Below are 19,536 nucleotides of genomic sequence, written 5' to 3' on the forward strand. Positions count from 1 at the left end.
CTTTTGGACAAAACGCAACTACCATTATAGAGATACAGGCAACGGATTCAGTTTCACTGTGAACCACATTATTGGCAGCTATGCTGCCAGTGACCCCGGTCTGCTTTAATTCATTTTTAGCCTGTTGTAATGAAGCGGAAATCACTTCGTTTTTCAAAAGCCTAAAAAGCCGTAGAGATGGTGAATAATTCCACATTCATTTCTTAGTAGTTCTGTTCATTCCTGTAGGAAGCAAATAAGGAGAAATCAACTGGCAAGCCTGTACTTTCTGAGAACCCTGGGGTGGGGGACTCTGTGTGCCTTCAAAATGTTAATGACTTTGTCTGCTGCAGTTACTTACTGCTAAATATCACATTTTGATACCGATCTGGAAATGTTTGCCTTTACACCTGGTGACCTCTTTATTTTGGTGTCCTTGTTCTCGCTGCCTTATTAAGTTTGGTGAATAGAGATAGAAAACAGAGTGATTTTGAGATCCACGTATTTTGATTTCTACAGCAGATGTTAACCCACCAATCTCACCAGATATTGAAGTGCAACACTGATCACAGGGTTTCCTGTTTAATCACTGGTAGATTTGGATTTTTTCAAGTGATTCGCTGTTCTGTAAACTGTTTTCCCAACTATTTGTTTTCTATGAAATTAAAAAAATTAAAAATAAAAATAAAAAAATTTTAAAAAAGCCTCTATTTATGATACTCTTGTGTAGGAAAAGCAGCTTCTTTCCAAGTGATCAAATGTTCAACTTCAAAGCTAAGGCTCTAATTCTACGAATGCAAGGTTAGATATGTAACCTAAAGCAAGTCTCCTCATTAGCACTTGTCAGGAGTTTTACATTAATCACATACGTAAGTGATAAATAACTTGGAGCCAAAATAGTAGTCACAAGTAACCTAAAATCTACCCTTGTTTTGTGTATTTCATGCATTTGAATTATAATGAATACGTTTTACGTAAGTTGGTGGATTCCTCTGTGTAATTAATTACAAAGCCTTAGCACACAGCATAGTTAAGAAAGATATACATTTTCTGTTATTTTGAAACTTAGATCTCCTAGATTTTCAATTATTTACTTTTCTTTAACCGCCTTTCTAGGAACAAACTTCACCCTTGCAGAACTGGGAATCTGTGAGCCCTCTCCCCATCGAAGCGGCTACTGCTCGGACATAGGAATACTCCATCAAGGCTATTCCTTGAGCACTGGCTCTGATGCTGACTCAGACACGGAGGGAGGGATGTCTCCAGAGCATGCAATCAGGCTGTGGGGAAGAGGGATCAAATCCAGGCGAAGTTCTGGTCTGTCAAGTCGTGAAAACTCGGCTCTCACCCTCACCGACTCCGACAATGAAAACAAGTCAGATGAGGAAAACGGTAGGGCTTCTTTTCTTTTCTTTTCTTTTTTTTTTTAATATATATATGTGTGTGTATATATATATATATATATATATATATATATATATTCAAGTTGCACATGTGTAATAACATGAGTGTCCTTCTAAAAATTAGCTTTTCCCTTTTCTTTCTCTGTTTGATTAAAGCTGCTTAGGAGTACTATTTAATGTCAATATCAGGAAGCTATAACATGCTTATTTCATAATATGATATATGGTTTATCATATAATTTACTTTCCAGGTAATAACCCTTCACAGAAAACTATATTCAGAATTTATTGACTTAAACTTAATGATGAGAAATCAGATTTTTTTAAAAGTAGTATATCGTGTGATTTCTATTCACAGCTTGAAGTAATATTAATAATCTGCAATATGCTGGTAGCTGTAACAGTGGTGCTGTTTGCTTTCACATGAGTTTTTAAATTTTGAACTTCTGCACTTGGTTATTGTAGATATAAGGGGCTGTTGAGCAAACTTGTGCATCATACTGAGGCAAAGAGTAGGTGATTAATTACGTAGAAATGAGACTTTAGACAATGCACAAATCGTTGTTGATAAAGCATCTAACTAGTGTTGATGAAGCTCCATCAAGCCAGCTGTCCTTTCAGATGCGTATAGCACAGACTTGTTTCTCATGTCTGCTAAAAATGTATCAGACAAATCATCTGTGCGCACATCTTTTTAAAGACGAAAAATAGTAAGAATGGATTTGCTGCCATTTGTCCTCCGTGCCACAGAGTAATGAAGATGCAAACTCAGCTTAGTTAAAATATTAAATAAAAGCTTTGATGTTTGCCGTTATGTAAAGGTGGAGAGGAGCCTCCTTAATGTTGACGTTGGAGCAATTATTCAGGCAGCCAATACCAGGTAAGGTAACCAGGTCTCAGCTACACATACTGCTTACCACAAAATTTAATTTATTGCATGATGTTACTTAACAGAGGAGGATTTCTTTCCTGTTTACTGGAGGCTCCTCCCTACATTCAGTGGCAGCTGTCTCCGTTTCTGCAAAGCAGAGGTGTGATAGGTACTGGAAACTTAATCAGCTCCTTGTTAAAGCAAACAAGGTAAAACTGAATTACACTTTCTGTATTGATTGAAAAAGTTCAGAAAAGCGCAATTGATTTTTTTTCTGCAAGAGCGTGCGTTTTTTCCTGATTTAAATTGAATCTTCAAACAACATCTTTTCTCTATAGGCATAGCAGAATATATTTCTTCATCAAAACTGAAGAGGAAATATGTATATGCTAGTACAAGGAAACCGTGATTGTAAAGAAGAGTTGTTGATTGAATAATTAATTAATTTTGTTTTTAAATAGTACAGTTCAAACAAAGAAGTCAGATTACATTTACTTCACTATAGTTTTGATAAGCTCAAACAACAATTGGAATTCATTGCTCTTGGAGGAATTCCCTTCATATATGGGTAGTTTTTCTTCATTGCTGAGGGAAGCCCTTTTCCACACCTTTTGTCTCAGGAAATTTGATCTCAAGACCTAACTGTATAGTGTTGCAGACACTGATGAAAGAAGTCTGTTTGCTTTATTTTTATTTTTATTTTTTTTCGCTACAGTAAGTGAATTATAATTACTGAGTAATTGGAAATACAGAGCACTGAATCCATTTTGAACAGATAATTTTTCTAACATTGATAAGAATAAGCAAAAGGAACAACTAAAAGGAAGGAGGACATGATAAAAAAGCACGGAAGAAATGAAATAGTGTGGAATTCACTTTTAGATGGCAAGGCTCTTGTGATAAGTGTTTATGTCTGGCTGTTTAAAAGAAGATCACGCAACTGTCTGTATACACAGAGGTGTTGACTTCAGTAAACTTTTTAGGCTTTCTTTCTCACAAATTCTGGTTAGCTCAAAAATCAATGCCTTTTCACATCACTGACTTTATGAAGTTTTGGGATGTATTATCATATAGATTGACAGTTGCCCCACTGGTTCAGCACCGCAGTGTGGGCACTTACAAAACCATCATTAATTTCTTGCACTTGTGCCCAGCAGTGGTTTCCTACATAATAAAAACTGTGTCCTTCAGAAGCAGATCAATAACTTGCTAGGTATTCATCTTGAAGAGGAAGTAACAAGAATCTGTATTTCAAGAGAAATTTACTTTCTTATATTGTTTGAGATTTGCAAGGTACTGGCATAAAACAATACGATTCTTGCTACAAGATTTTATCCATTTATGCCTACCAATATTAGGGGAACTTGTGGTGCATAGACTTCACTGAATTTATTTAAAGAGTTGTTGAAGTTTTTTTTTTTTCCTTGGTACGTTACTATTGTTACAAAACAGTAGTTAAAGTGCAAAAGGGGCAATTTATATTATTGCACTTGGGGGGACAAAAGCTAACAGGAACAAAAAGAAAAAAAAAACCTTTCACTTCTCTTATTTTCTAAGCATATTATGTATATATGAATATATGAACATATATATGTCATTTTTTGTACGCCTCTAAGTAGCCCAGAGGTGACTTGATTTCTAATACTTGCTCTAACAGTTTGATGCTGTACTGATTCAAATCCATTCAAATCTTTTCACCATTTTCTGCCTTCTGGATTTGGTGTGATGTAATTTGATCATAGATTAGAAATTTGTGAACCTTGAAATATCAACATGTTCAAAATGCTTATAGATACATAGAAATAATATGAACTCATTTAAATTCACTTGTACTGGTACACTACCATTCTTCCTAACAAAACAGAAGATCCAGTGTGAAAAGTGCTTTTTTTGTTTTTGTAAGTCTGATTAGGCTCTAAATTCTTAACATATTTTGCAACTTTTAATGCTGTCTCTATCTAGTTATCTCTTCTTTAGGCATAGCGACGTAAATATTTAAAAGCAAATCTGTCACCAAATTATTATGCAGCATGATCTGTTGAGCAGTGAGATTTAAGTGAATAGAAGTTTTCGTGATACGTCCAAGTGTAAACAGCCAGTTAGAAACATAGCTCTCCTCTGATGTCACGTGCCAGCATTGTAGAGAGCTGTTTCAGAACACCTGCAGATGCAGTGTGTAGGGGATGTACCAGAGGGCTCCTGAATGTTTACTTTTGTTTATTAAATCCCTTAACTGTTTGTTCCAAAGCATAATGGAAAGCTTTTCAATAGCAGCATTTGTCATCCTTTGTCGCATGGTCAGTCTTAAATCTATAACACTTCTATTTCCAGAGTAAAGCTTAGGTTTTGATTATTTTTAGGTAATACTTAGAAGCGTGTGTTCTACTGGGGCTGCCACTTCTTCTCTCCCCCCTCCCCCAACTGGAGTTCTTAAAAAAAAAAAAAAAAAAAAAAAAAAGAATTAAGCCGTAGTAAAATCAAGTAACTTGCAATCTAGGAATGACAAGGAAACAGAACATCGCAATTAAGGAGAAGATAGGTACAGTATGCACTGGGGACAGATCTGCAGTCTCTGTGATACCTGTGAGAATCTGTGTTTATGCTTATGTTTGAAATCCACTGTAAAACTCTGAGATTTTGGTAGTTCTTTGTAGGTGAAGCGTGTGTGAAGGAAATAATTCTTAATCTGCAAAAGTAGTTCTGTGTTGATCACCCAGCTATTACGGGGTGAGGTTCCAAACAGGGCTACATTACCTGAATGAACCTGGAGACTCCTGCTGCTTAATCCAGTAGTGCCATACTCTGACCTTCTCCTCATTTCATCTCCCTTTTTTTGGAGACCTTCCCTAGCTGTTGGAGGCAGTTGGTCTCCAGCACCAAGGGTAAGGATTCAGGTGCTATGGTAATGTGCTGCAGGATGCTTCTCAGAGAAATGATTATCAGGTTCAGCAAGTGCATCACTTTGGTATTTTTTTATTGTAGTAACTTTCAAACCCTTGGTTTGAATACCAGAAAATACCGCAAGTACATCCTATTTATTAAAAATATGTATAATTAAAATATATAATGTATTAAGTAGAATGAAGTATGGAATATTGCAAGATAAAATATGAGAAACTGTATTTCTCTAAAATTTCTTATTATATCTTACAGAGGAAAAAAAGGAAATCATGTTTTCTTGGTTTTTTTTTTTCTACTGTGAGTTTTCTGGTGTTGATTTCATTTTGTCATTTCTCCAATGTGTATGTAAAGTGGATCTTAAAAAATCAAAAACAAATCTTAATTCAAACTAACCTCATACTTTATGGGTACTTTACTTTTATAAGGAGGATAACCAAGACTTTTTCCAGGTTGTTGTTGAACAACAGACTTAAATTTATAATAGAAAAGGAAAGGTACTGCCACATCAAAGTAATGTGCGGAGGCATCAGACCATCAGATGACAGCTGAAGAGTTTATTTTCTTATTTTCACTCTTTAAATTTTGACATGCTGTTCTCAATATTTCCTTATTTTATTTTTTATTCAGTGTGCTATTTCACACTTCATAATTTGCAGAAAAGCTTGTGGCAAAACTGTGATTCTGCTCTTCAGAAAATTTTGATTTTGTCTTCTGCAGGATAACCTCTGAGTGTGATAAGACCAATCTGAAAGTAGGTTTTAATCTTCCTGACAACAGGATTTTGTTTGTGTTTAAGAAGTTAGAGTTAATTTTTATTCCTAAATATTTCTATTTTAAAAATATTTGCTTTGGGCTGTGGGGAAGTGAATTATAAAAATTAAAATTAAAATTAAAAAAAAAAAAACAAAAAAACCACAAATTAACAAGTTGGTGAAACAGTGAAAATTCAGTAGGATCAGATCTGCAAAGTCTCAGGTCGAGTTAGGAAAAATAAGAATATCTTCATTTTACTCTCCATGTGCAGGAAGCAGGGAAGCTGTGTGCTTGCTGTATGTTGCATGGTAGACAGTTTCTGCCATTTGTGGTCCCTGGGCATGTTGAGCACTTCTACCTCCCAGACCTACCCAGGTCCCAGTTAGCTTGGGAGCAACAGGAGGGGCAGAGAAGAGAGGAAGAGCCATCACAATCATGTTATCTTTTCATAGCTGCAAAAGTGTCCAGATGGTCTCAAGGGTTTTAAATGAAATGTCATAGACTCAGAAAATGGAAACATGTGCTTCATACATCAGCAAGGCTTCTTCAGAAAGAGCTCTTGGATGGTTTAGCTCATGCATGGGTATACTTTTCCAGGAAGGAATGTGAAGTACTTTGTAAATGACAAATTTAAAAACTCATTAAGCACAGTATCAGAACTCAAATCACATCCAATTTTGATGTGCGCTCAAAACGTGAGGACACTTCTGATCGGAAGTAGTTTCCTAACAGAGGAACTGACTAGCAGGAAGAACTTGTAAAGACCTGACTATACATCAACAACAGTTTTGTTCAGGTAAGTGGTTTAGGCAGTTATTGTGGGAGGAGGCTAAATGATGGAGCTAAGGACAAAAAATAGGTATGTATTGCTGGTAAATTTTAAAGTCTTGTGCAAGACAGGAATACGAAATGACAGTATATAAAATCTTAAAGATTTGTTACAATCTTAATATAACCCAATAGCACTCTAGTGTTCAAAGAATCTAGATCAAAGAATGATGCAATGAAAATAACACTAAAGATACAGGTTTAGGAAGAACTGAAGAGTAAATGCTACTCAGAGGCTGAGTAAAAGAACTGAGTAATACTCTGAACACTGTGTTGGTGATATTCCAGATAGAGTGCAAATGTGGCTGCAGTAGTACTTTTGCTTACCTGGCTAGAAAGGGTTAAACAGTGTCATCTTGATTGAGTTAGAGCTTCACATCTGTGAAGTTTGTAAGATTTCATTTCTCTTAGATGTCAGGGATTTTAGTACTTCTGCCACGTTAAATGCCTCATTCTGGCTGCTGAGCCTGAACATTTTGCTTTCTGCTCATGTAACTACATCAGGACCTGGCTGAAGCAGTTTCCGTTTTTCATTTTTGTTCTTCAGAGTGAGTTATTTGGAATACCTGATAGCCCCCTCTATAATTACATCATCCAAGGCATATAGGTGGAAACAAAACCCAGTATTTAGCCCAAGAATCAAGGGAAACAGAAATATCGGCTGGTGAATTAAGTCTACCTGGCAAAATACTGCCACAGCTGAGTTCATTAGTTGTGGATGCTAGCTGTAACCTGCTTTTCCTGAGCATGAGAGAAATGCTTTTGCATGCAGCTTTGTCTGCATTATCACTGAAGGTTGCAACACTGGCAGGTTTTTTTCAAAAAAAGCTATCTCAACATAACGTTGTGATTTTTCAATTAATATTTTAATTGTGAGCCCTTCCATCTACGAAACAGAAGTGACGAAACTGTATTTTAAAAAAAATTACAGCTCATCATTCAGTTCGTCAATTATTAGTTTTAATAAAGTGAACTTAGATGATACAGGTCACTTAAGCAAGCAGCAGTGCCTTTGTTCTAAAACACAACTGAATTAGAATAATGCCTTGTTGTACTTTTCCTTAACAGAAATATGTATCTGATAACATTAATCCAGCTTGGTAATGAATTCATTGTGAGCGACTGATGAGAGATAAAACTGTTACAGGAAGGTTTGGCTGTACACATTGTTGAAACAAAATTTATCAGAGTGCAGCATAAAAATAGGTGTATTTTACATTCCCATGTAAACTGAAGCACTCAATGCGGACATCCATGTGTTGAATTTATTTTAAGTCTTCTCTTTGAAAAAGCTATGAAATTTCACCTAATGCTTCCTCTGAATTTGTCAAGCTAGATACTGGTACTTTTGTTCTTGTAGCACATCCCACTGTTTATCATCTCCCTAATTACATAGGCTTGCATATTTCACTAATAAGCACATAATTAGGTATAGGTGCACAGTGCTTGTTCTAATCAACCTGTTGTTTAGGCTGCTTTGCTTGAGTTTGGCCAATGGATTTTCTGTGAGTGTAGAGTGAATGCCTCTTTGCTGTACATGTCTATCTACACACGTATAAGGGCTGTTTAAGTATTAATGCTGTTACTAAATATTTAATTTGATATATTTTGTGTTTACACTCTTTGCAGTGTTCATTTCAAGTTCTCTGGCAACTTGTCTAAAAGAATATGTTAGATGTCATTGTTGCTGTAATCTTTAAATATGACAATCTATTCAGAAATAAATGATATTCACCTAGAAAACAGGAACTTCTTTAAGTTCTGGAGTTTTAATATATGCATGCATTAGAATAACTGGAGCTCATTGTAAAATAACTCTGTAAATTTCGAGAAAGATCTCATATTCTTCCTTTGTTTTATTATGAACAAATATAGTTCTTTAGAAGTAAATAATACAGTTGTGCCTTAAGGTCCCTTCCTTAAACCAGAGGAAAGAAAATGTAAGTATTGAATTTTACCTATCTTTACCCAATGTCTATGACTCAGCTTTTTGTAGAAAGTCCTACCAGAATTGGATTCTTCTGTAATACAGAATTCTTCTGTAACATATGATATATGCAATCCAGAAATTACTTGTTTTCTTCGTTTCAAATTTTCTATATCTTATGTAGGTTAAAGATACCTTTCTTAAAAGATCTTAGGCTTCTGAATGCTGATGGCAGCCTACTTCCTTGACACTAGAAAGGAAAATACTTGTGTATATTTAAGTCCTTCTGTACCATTTGAAATTGCTGACACGTTCCCTCTTTAAGAAACTGTGGGGATGATTGAGATTTCAGAAAGGCTGAAGTTCTGCCTCTTGAATCAAGTGGAAGATGTGTTATGAGCAGCTGTTAGTCCGCTTCACATACACGTGAATGCTAAGTCTTTGGTTTACAAACCTCTCATTTGTGTTCTTCAACATATCAAAAGCCGTTGGTAGCACTACCAATAACATGCTGAAATCTGAACCATATGTGAACATGAAATAACCAATTTTGATAAGAATTGAACTTTTTAATGTATGGTTGGTTAATTCAGTCTTTGGCTAAAATACATCTTAATAGAATACAAGGAAGATACGATGATAACAGAGAAATTGAACTGATTTGAAGAATTTGCCCTTTCACTAAAATTGGCTCCTATTGCAGGCTGGTTAGAACTGTCCTTAAAAATACTCACCTACTTCCTGCCGTTTGCCATGGGAATGCTTTCCATGTAGTAGGTTTGCAGAAAAGGTAGCTTTAAATGTTTTTCCAGGCTGAATGGTTCATCTCATTATAATGTGTTATGTTTGTCACCAGAGGGTGCCATTGCTGTGATCTTCCACAATCTAGTGTTAAAAAAAAAAACAGTTTTTGTGTAGAGCTGTGTCAAGAAAAAGTCTTATGGACTTTACACTACTGGCAGCAGAGCTGTGTGTAGTCTCAATTACTCAGATGTTGCTTTTAGGAAACCTAGCATTAGTTGGAACCAAATCCTAAAAGAGGACGCATTTGTTTCTCCACTTGTGCTTAAGTTTCATAATACAACTTGTATTGCAGTTCCAGACAAACTCTGCTGCTTCTTTCTTGGCAAGAAAATCTCTGCATATTCATTGGTAATTGGTACCACACAGCAGGACAACACCAATGTCAGAAGAGAATAATTTGACATGGGGGGAATGCTGAAAGAGTTTTAGTTGCCACAGAATAAGATGTTGATAGATTGTGTGCTGGGTCCTAAAGGCATCCAGTTGAAGGTCCCTTTCCTTATATTAACGCTGTGCAAGAGCCCTGGACTTCTATGTATTGAAGTCTGGGTCTGTGAGGTAATCCAAACATGATTATCCACCTGTAGAGAGGTGTGGAGATTTACACAAGCTGGACTCTAAGAACCTTACTTATTTCATGGAGTATATCACAGACACAGTCCATTTACTTCAGACTGGACTTAGATTCAAGATGTGACTCGTTTCTAAATCTGCTTTTTTTTAATGTTTTTCTGTTTGCTCTCAAATACAAAGTATAGCCATTTATACAAACCAAATAGAAATATGAATTATCAAGCTTCTTTTTGCACAACCTAAGATAGAAGAGGAATTTTCAGGTTTTTTTTTTAATTATTACGAACATTTTGGTATTATTGAGGACCTTCAGATAACATATCTTTGGGACAGATTTTTACAATTGGGCAACACTTGATTGAAAAGAATGTTTTGATGTTTTGGGTTTTTGCTTTGTATTGTTTTTGAGAGCGTTACGAATATCTCAGAGATGGCCAACTGTTCAAGTCATTCTAAGGCTTTCTATTACTGATACGGAGAAGAAGAGTGTTCAGTCGATGAAACTGTATTGCTGGAAAGTTCAAGGTCCCTATGGAAACTGATGCTTGCCATGTTTGCCCTATTGAAACCGAGATACCGTCTTGTAAGACAGCATAATATCAGTCAATTATAATAACATGCCTGTAGGCGAGGCATGATATGTGAGCATCATTTGTTTGCTTATAGCCCTGACTGTCATTCAGAAATATTGAAAGGTAGCAGTTGGATTTTTTCACACAAATGGTTAAGGGACTTTTCTCAACATCAAATTAGTGCTCAAGAGTGAAAATCTAGCTTCTGTTTTCTCAGATGCTGAGCTGTAATAATGAATAATTAAGAGTCCCAGGGGAATTTATTTGTTTTTTTTTATAACTTGAGTGATGATAGATAATAAATAGATTTTATCAGTTTTCTGTACAACATTTCTAGTTGACAAACTTGCAGTAAGACTAATTATTAAATAACTCATTTTTCCAATTTCAAAACAAGGGAATTGTTTTTAAGTAGTAGTATTTCAATTTTGCTCTCCCACGAAATGTTAACAGCTTCAAGCTATACCATGCAGTGGAAGTAGGAAGAAGACAGATACAGATGTAATTGTGCAACAGAGTGCTGTTTTGCTCCTAGAACTATTTTCTTTCTTTTTTTTTTTTTTTCCTAAGTAAAATGCCGCATGTCCATCAAGTGTGTTCAAAAGTTGTGTGTTCAATAAATAAAAAAGAACGCTGGGGTAGGAAGGATTAAGTTAAGGTTGTATTTTCATTCTGCAAGGTAAAAGATGAGAGCAAATAGCAGGAAGTTAAGTGCAAAGGAAAGAGGGGTCAAATGAGGCTGAGGGAAGTTACCAAAATGCTTAGGTTTAGAACAGCTAATGAAACAAGTAACCTGCCACCAAAAATGTTTTACTGTTTTTGTGAGTATACCAGTTTACGGAGTCATGCTAAAGTAATAGAATATGTTGTGATGGTTTTCATCTGTCTGTAAGTCCTGTTGTTTACCTTATTAAACTGCTTTCCTGTGGCAAACCTTTCAAGCTGTTGGTCTTGAGTGGTTAACGTGAGAGTGAATGACAAAAAATCACTAGGAATTGAGAATTTGTATCTGTTATGTGTTTGTGAATGATATACAAGTATTTGGAGTTTTATTCTCTTTCTCATTTTTATGCAACTCAGAGTTACTTGTAAAGCTAACAACATACATAAATAATTCAGTTCATTTCCTTCCTTTTTGGAGTTCTCTACATTTTTCGATATTGAATAATGAAATAATAAAGCTTCCCAGTCCTGTCAATATATCCCTGGGTAGCTGCTCAAAGTCTCCTTGAGTCTTGATCATCTAGACAATTTGCCAGCTCTAATTTACTGGATAATTGCTGCATACTTCAAGTCCACTTCTATTATGATACTTAACCAGTTTTTATTCTTGGAGATGCTCTTTATTTTGATCTGTAGTTTGACTTCTCTAGCAATATGTAAAGATCAGTATCCATGTTCAGTTTAATCCCAATTTTTGGGAAGTGGGCATGAATCCTGTTCCCTTCCTATCTTACTCAGTCTGGAACCATCTCCTCTCACCTATGATTTCACTCTTTGAGGATTTAGTGTCCTTATCCAAAGGAAGGACGTTGTGTTCTTAATGGAGCACAGCATGTGCTCTCATAACTGAGAGAATACTAGCTACTCTTTTCAATTTCTATTAATGTAAAGCAGAATTTTTCTTATGCTTTCACGTTTTTGGGTCATGTGAATTGGTACATTTTATGTTGCTTCCATAGATGATAGAATAGATGAAGACTGCCTGGTATGGTAACAGTGTTAATTGTGGATTTTTGTCTTTTTTTTTTTTTTTTTTTTTTTTTTTTCTCTCTAAGAGAAAAGCTTAAGTGAGAGAACTTTGGTAACTGTAATGAGCAGTGTTTGCTATCGTATCCTCAGTCCAGTTGTTTGGCTAAAGATCACGAGAAAGCATAAGGGAGCAATCAGCACTGTGGCACTTGAACGGGAAGGCTGGGGAGAATTGGAATATAATTTCTGAAGCCTCACAGTCAGCATCAAAGAAAATAATTGTAAATTGTGAAGTGTGAAGGAGGTGGATCAGATAGCTCTACGTTTACTATGATTTAAGACAGTAACAATTTATATTAACCTTTTCAATATTTATTTTTTTCTACTAGTGTTTTTAAACATTTTATTATTCCATTATTTCCTGAGCTGGTGAAAATTTTGTGCTGTGTGTGTTTGCCTGAAAGAACATACATTCTTCCTTCCTATTTTTTTTTAATAATATGGTGCCTTCAGCTTAAGACTTCAGTGTATTTCCAGGTAATTTTCTAGTTGTGTTCGACATGGGATGGCTAAAGAACACTATTTGTGAAGCAGAAAATTGCAGTATGGATGTGCAAAGTTCTGGGTAGTTTTTCCTGCTTGTGATGACTTTTTTGCATAGCTCTGAAAAAATAAAGGAATTTCTCATCTTAAAAAAATAATGAATTTCATACAAAAGTTATCAAGAGAAATCAATGTGTGTTTTTTTTTTTTTTATTTGCCCCTCCATGAAACAGCTGCATGTTAGAAATACTTAAAATTATCTCTGTGATGATAAATTTTGTTCCGCTTTCAAAAACTGGGCTTTATTTCCCATCTGTTTGTCTCGTGACCTGTGTACTGCAGAGGTATTCTCGTTTTCCTTTGCATGAGGGAAACAGGCTCTGAACAAACATAAACTTTTCAAATAATTTAAAATGTGATTTGGAGCTCCTAACATCTTACTTGAGCTCTGCTGTTATATCTCAGAGGGGCAGAACTTACGTGGCAATTTCTCCAGAAAGATCCTCTCAGAAGAACATATTAAAGATGAAATATAAGGATTTTTAGATCAAAAGGATAATGATTTTTTAAAATCTTTACTATGTGATAAATTATTTGGAAGGTATTATAAAGATGTACAAACGTGCACAAGGGGAGAGAAGAGAAAGAAGGCTGTGACTTTGAAATTAGTACAGACAGAGACCTAAAGACATACTCTGCTTTCATAAGCTTGTCATAAACCAAGAGCCAAGTTCTGCAGGGCGTGCACTTGTGAGAACTCTGAACCATGTCAGAGTGAGTGTGATAAGAAAAACAATTGATATCTATCACACGTACTGTATTTTATAAGATTTTTATTTCCTGATATGCTGGAATGCTCTGTCTAAAAATACAACCCGTAGTAATGCAGTGACTGTTTCTAAGACCAGCATCGGCTTTTAGTGCCACTCAGCACAATCTATGTAGTATAAATGTAAGGCAAGCAGGGTAAATAAAATTACACTTTCTTGTGGTTTCTTTTTAAAAGTAAATAAATGAAACTGCAATTCTTTAAAATGGAAGTAATTAACTGACACATAACAGTATGGACATAAGTTGCATGTTTCTAACAGTAATTACAGTCAACAGACTTGGTTCAGTAATTATGAAAAAAAATCTGCTGTTTAGTAAGACACCCAACTGACTTTGATAGCAGTGAGACATGCATCCAAGGACAGCTGCTGGACCAAAACACCTAATATTGTGATAATTTGTTTCATGTTTCTTATGTGAACATTCACATGAATCATTCATGCTTAATATGTTTCTGAATTGATCTACCATTAATTAATAGTTTTTGCACTAAAATATAAATACAGTGAAACCTATTCTAAAGATCAGCTGCAGCAAAAGCTAGAAGCAGAGGAAAGTCTAAGTTGCAGCTTTACATATGAGGTTTGTAGAAAAGCCTTATTTAAAACAAAAAAAACAACAAAACAAACAAGATATTCTCATTACATTTATAGTCTTCAATAACAGTATATTTAATTGTTGTATATATATATTTTTTTACTTATTTATGGGAAGCAAGGTACATCTCACAAGGCTGAGTTGTTATGATGCTTATTTAAGTGCATTATGTCTCAATGAAGTTTATTAAATCTTAATTTTCATAGGATTTTTGCAAGGATTGGAGAAAAATCTTGGTTTTACAAGTTCATTTAAGTTCAAATTAAATAATGCCAGTGGCTTTTGAAGAGAGGTTCTGAGTAATAATGGACTGATGTTTCTTTTATTATAAACTATCAATAATGAAGAAGAATTCTGATGTATGCACACGAGTTGTGAATTTATGGCAATCTTAGAAACGTACAGTGGGTGTAGGTATGGAACCATGAATAAACATGTCCAGTTCTGGCAGTTGTGCTCAGTTTTCTAGCTGGTAGTCCATACCCTGTTTGTGCACAACAAAAACCCTGTTCATCAGTGTAGGTAATGGTTGCCAAACTGATGAAATAAATTCTGTTTAGTGATGATCTCAAAACACTTCATTTTTCTTTTAAAGAGTTTCTCAAATCTTTGAAAATGAAATGATGGGCAATTTTATTTACAGACCTTCTTATGATATCAGAGAAGTTCAGCATGTGAGTTTTGGTAATTTTGTGAAAGAACCCTACTGTTAAGTAAGTTCATTTCACCGCTATTATTAATGAGTATTGTACATCAACTATTTGGAACAGTAATCATCTCCAAGTAATTTTGTTACCTAAGAATTATGATCTGTCCCTGGGACATACTCTGGCTTGAAACCATAACACGCAGCATATGCCCTACATTCATCTTATATGTGTGATCCAAACCCATGGCAGCGTGTAGGGAGCCTGCTGTGTTCCATTCCCTTATGGCTACTTCAAGGATTCCTGCTGATGGCAGCCTCCTCTTAGCCCATCCCATGAGGCTCTAAGTGCCCTCCTGGCCTTGTGCTGCACCTTCTCTTTCTGTAGCGCTGCCTGCGGTAAGAGGCTGGAACTAGATAATCTTGGATGTCCCTTCCAAGTTGTTCTGGCTTCACTGTATGCTTCATCCATGGCCAATCCATGTGAATGGCATCAAGGAGCAGCTGGGGCTGCCCCACTGGGACTCAGTGCTGGGGCTGTGGGAGCTGCCTGCTGTGCCTCACGTGTGGCTTTGATGAATGTTTTGACGAATGCAGCTATTAAATCGAGTAGCAGAAAAGTGTTGTAGCAATAAATCAATTCTGTAGTGTACGCAGGGCTTGGGTGATGAAACCAGATTTGTTTTTTGTTTTTTTTTTTTTTTCATTTAATCTTTTCCCTGCATGTGGTTTTATGCCGTGCCATTTAGATTTATTTTTGTACAGCTCATTTGTGAAGTGCTTCAAGTGATTTAAGTGAGCAGTGCTGTTCACCTCCTGAGTCTGAACTACCCCGTCCAGCCTTCCTGGAGTAGCAGTTTTGCTGGTACCTCCTTAGCCATGAACTTGCTCAGGGCAGCAGGGTGGGCATCTCTGCTCCTCAGCTTGGCTGCTTTCCCATGGGGTCAGCAACTACCCAAGGGTAGGTGCATGATGTGTGCCCCTAGCAGTGGCTCTGACACAGGTGAGTTACTGCTTTTAGTGGCTTGAAAGCTGCAGAAGAATAAGATTTCCATAGGAGAAAACTAGATAGGCAAAATGTGTTCTACTTCTGAGGACTGCAAGTATCCAGCACACAAATTACAAGAATTTGGCATGTCAGGCCAGCATCTTATTTCTGGTATATATTCTTAACATGAAATTTGTGAGAGGCTTCCTCTTTGTCCTCCTTAATGAGAGCATTTTGTGGCAGTAATTCCGAGTCCAGTTTGGAGTGCTACACCTTAGGCATCTGTCTCCTTAAAACAGGAGTGAAAATACAGGATGGCTATTTGAATTACATGGTGTCACCCACAGACCTCAAAAGCAGTGCAGGAGGTGATGGATCTTCCTTACGGCCTTTCAAGTTATATCCTGGAGTGCTTCTCTGCACACGTGTGGGACGTTCCTGGAAAAACAATAGTAAGCAGGTCTGAGATGTGATGTCAGATCTAGTTAATCAACGTACTAGAGATACATTACCCTAAATCTTGCTTAGAAAAATAGTAATCAAAGTCTTGAGTTTCTTTTCATTTGGGGAGACAGATGGCATATCTGCTTAACGGCAAATATCCAAAAGATTTTTTTTTTTGTAAAAAAAAAAAAAAAAAAAAAAAAAAAAAAATCCTATCTTTCAAAACATGGCAATCAGAATCATCTTGGAAAGGAACTATTAGATTTAATAAGCCATATGTTCAGTGAATTTACTTATTTTGTTCTGGGATGTAGACATAAAATTCACCTCTGTGTCCTTTTGTGTAAATTAACTGCCTTATTCTCTGCTACACAATTAAGGTATTTAACAGAGCTCCAAATGTGCAATGTATTATTAGCCAAATACAGCAACTAGTTTTCATGTTGCTAAAATAAATGCATTTAGGTGAACAGTCTGCAGTTTACCAGAGTTCCCTCTGTGGAGTTCAGTGTGTTTGAAGATCAGATTGACTGGCAGCTTCCTCGGTATACATAAAACACATCTTAAATTATTTTAAATAGAAATTCTCGGAGGATTGTATCATCTTTGCCATTCTGTTGTGCTGAAGATGCAGATGTGCCAGACCGTTCTGCAGGATTATAAATGCATTAGTGAAACCCTAATACACTCTCTAACAAATATGTGTAATGCGGGAGGTTTTCTTAGCCATCTTGTACTCATTTTATTTATTTCATGTAATTGGCATGTTGCTCTGCTTTTATAGCTTGTTAAAATGAGATGTGAAAATGGCTGTAGCTAATGGCTGCTAGAAAATCTTTTCCCATAGTAGGCAGGAAAAACATTTCGGAAAAAATGCACTGCAGGTTTTAAAGCACAGTGCTCTCCTAGTGAGAAGCACGGATTCAGAAGATGTTTGTAATGCATTAGTATGTATAGCAGTAGCAAGTTCACTGACCTTGGATATGTAAACGTACAGCACATAGAAATGCCTAAGAGTTCAAACAGTGCTGTATGGTAGGTGCAGGGATTCTGTATAAGGCAGGACTTGCACTGTGGTATGAAGTCTGGAGTCAGTGGAGGTTTGGCTTTGATTCCCCCTTCCCCCCCCCCCCTTGGCTCCCCTCAGGAATACCTGGAATTAAGTTTTCTGAGCAACTTACTGCTCTTTTTTGAGCATTCCTCCTGCCCTTTGCAGGTGCATGGCCTGTGTCACTTGAGGGCTCCTTAAAGCTGAGAGCCTTGCTGCCAACTGCTGGGCAGGTGAGATCCGCCACGTGAGCATGGAGGGGGCATTTCTGCTGGTCCTTCCATGGGGAGGGGATGGCCTGTCCTCCTTGAAGGTCACCATGTTGGATGATTCTAGCCCTACTGTTTCCTAGGAAGTTGATTTCTTGGTTTGACAGAGCCTATTTTGTTTTTCATTTTTCAATATAGCAAAGTTGGAAACCTGCTACTCAGATTTTCTTTTGTTCTTCAGCAGTCTGCAGTCTTTTTATATTTCCCCCTGGGTTGTTAAAACATGGAAATCAGTGTGCTGGTGCAGCTTGCCTGAAAACTTCTTTGCCAAAGACACTTATGAAAAAATGGAGCCTGTAGGTTGACGTTTTAATAAAATTATGTTCCCATATCACACTATTCTGTCTCCCTCATCTTCTCTTTTGTTTCTGTGTGTCTATTAAGCAACTTTTAGCTGGACATTGACTTTAGCTGTTAACAAAAAATGAAGCTTTTCTTCCAAGGAAAGTTGCCGTGGTCTTGGTGCAGCTGTTGTGTGGGCTTTAGTCAGCCCGCAAATTATTGCACTGCTGGGGAATCCTTTCTGGAAATTATTATGCCAGTGAGCTCCTCCAGCTTACCAGATTTGAGCGTTAAAAACATTTCTCTTTCAGAGAGAGATAATTATTATGTAACATGCTTTGAAGCACTCTCTCCTTTTTCCTTTTCTTTAACTATAAATATTTCTCACTTCTCACTGTCAAAATATAAATCTATATGAGGTTTGTGCAGAGAAAATCAAGGCTTGAGCTTTAAGTAAAAATTGGAGTGTAAGAGCATCTGATTTCACTGTCAGCATCTTGTTGTGTTTTAGAAGAAACAATGTAAAAGAATACAAGAACCACTGCGCATACAGAAAACTTTCATACAGCTGATTTGAGTATGATTATCTTTCTGGTGGATCATTTGGAGTTGACAGTTGTTGTTACTGTGTGTACAGTGCACGTTGTGGTCTTTAATGGTTGTCTTGAAAGGAAATGAAGAATGCCTGTAGTCCTCCCAGCTACAGACCTCTGAACAGGTGCAGCTGCTGCAAAAGGTAGATCTGCCTCTAACAGCATTTCTTTTCAATTCCTGGTATCAGGTCATGATTGTTTGTTACTAGAATAATGAAAAATCAAATGGCATGACTAATTTTAGTAATGTTTAGTATGAACTGTATTTCAGCTTTGCAGTAAGTCAGTATAGTCTTAAAAATAAATTTTGTACCTTCTCCTGCCGTAGGGTATTTGCGGTTCTAGTTGACAGAAGTTGCACTGAAAGAGTTCACTGCACGAAGAGTTGAATTTGGTTGTTATCTTAGTGCATAGGCAAAGGCCACATAGGAGGGAACAGAAAAAATTGTTGATTGCCTTCTAACAAGGCCATGTCACAGCGGCCTTATTAGTGATTTGTAACTCACCCACGTTAGACCTGTGCAGTCATTCTGTGTTCCTTCATAAAAGTAACTGATGAAAATGAGTCAGTTCAAAACTGAAATCAAGTTGGTATAAAATGTGAGAACTCTTAAAACAATGCTTGCTTGCCTATATTATTCTAACTCATGCAAAACCAAATGTAGTGGTTTGGCATTGCCTTATTTAATACATTCCATGGCTCACCTATGATTTGGTATTATTGCTGTATGTATGGGGCATATACTGGAGTACACATACAGTGTGCCAGTGCAGGCCAGGTCTGTGGTATGTGAGGCTGTTTTGTACCTGTTCTGGGAACAGGTAACTGGGCTAGTTCTTTATGTACTGAGAAGGGTGAGATGAGGATCTTGGCCTCAGGTAAATACAGTTGATGTGGGTTGAGAGAAACTTTATCTGGAATAAAAAAAAAAAAAAAAAAAAAAGTAACTGAAACTAGGGTAAGTTTTCTCGTTATGAAAATGCCTTAGAAG

The 19,536-nt window shown here is 36.5% G+C and overlaps 1 protein-coding gene across 15 annotated transcripts in view; it reads left to right on the plus strand.

Moving 5' to 3' along the window:
• Window positions 1-19,536, plus strand: part of TENM2 (teneurin transmembrane protein 2) — a 602,430-nt gene that overhangs the window by 170,647 nt on the left and 412,247 nt on the right. For all 15 annotated transcript variants that reach the window (XM_052684852.1, XM_052684855.1, XM_052684854.1 and 12 more), the window contains exon 4: window positions 1,096-1,371. In XM_052684852.1, coding sequence (XP_052540812.1) covers window positions 1,096-1,371 — 276 coding nt within the window. The remainder of the gene's footprint in view (window positions 1-1,095; window positions 1,372-19,536) is intronic.

This window comes from Tympanuchus pallidicinctus, unplaced genomic scaffold, assembly GCF_026119805.1.
Source record: "Tympanuchus pallidicinctus isolate F22 unplaced genomic scaffold, pur_lepc_1.0 scaffold21, whole genome shotgun sequence".
In the NCBI taxonomy this organism is placed as follows: domain Eukaryota; kingdom Metazoa; phylum Chordata; class Aves; order Galliformes; family Phasianidae; genus Tympanuchus; species Tympanuchus pallidicinctus.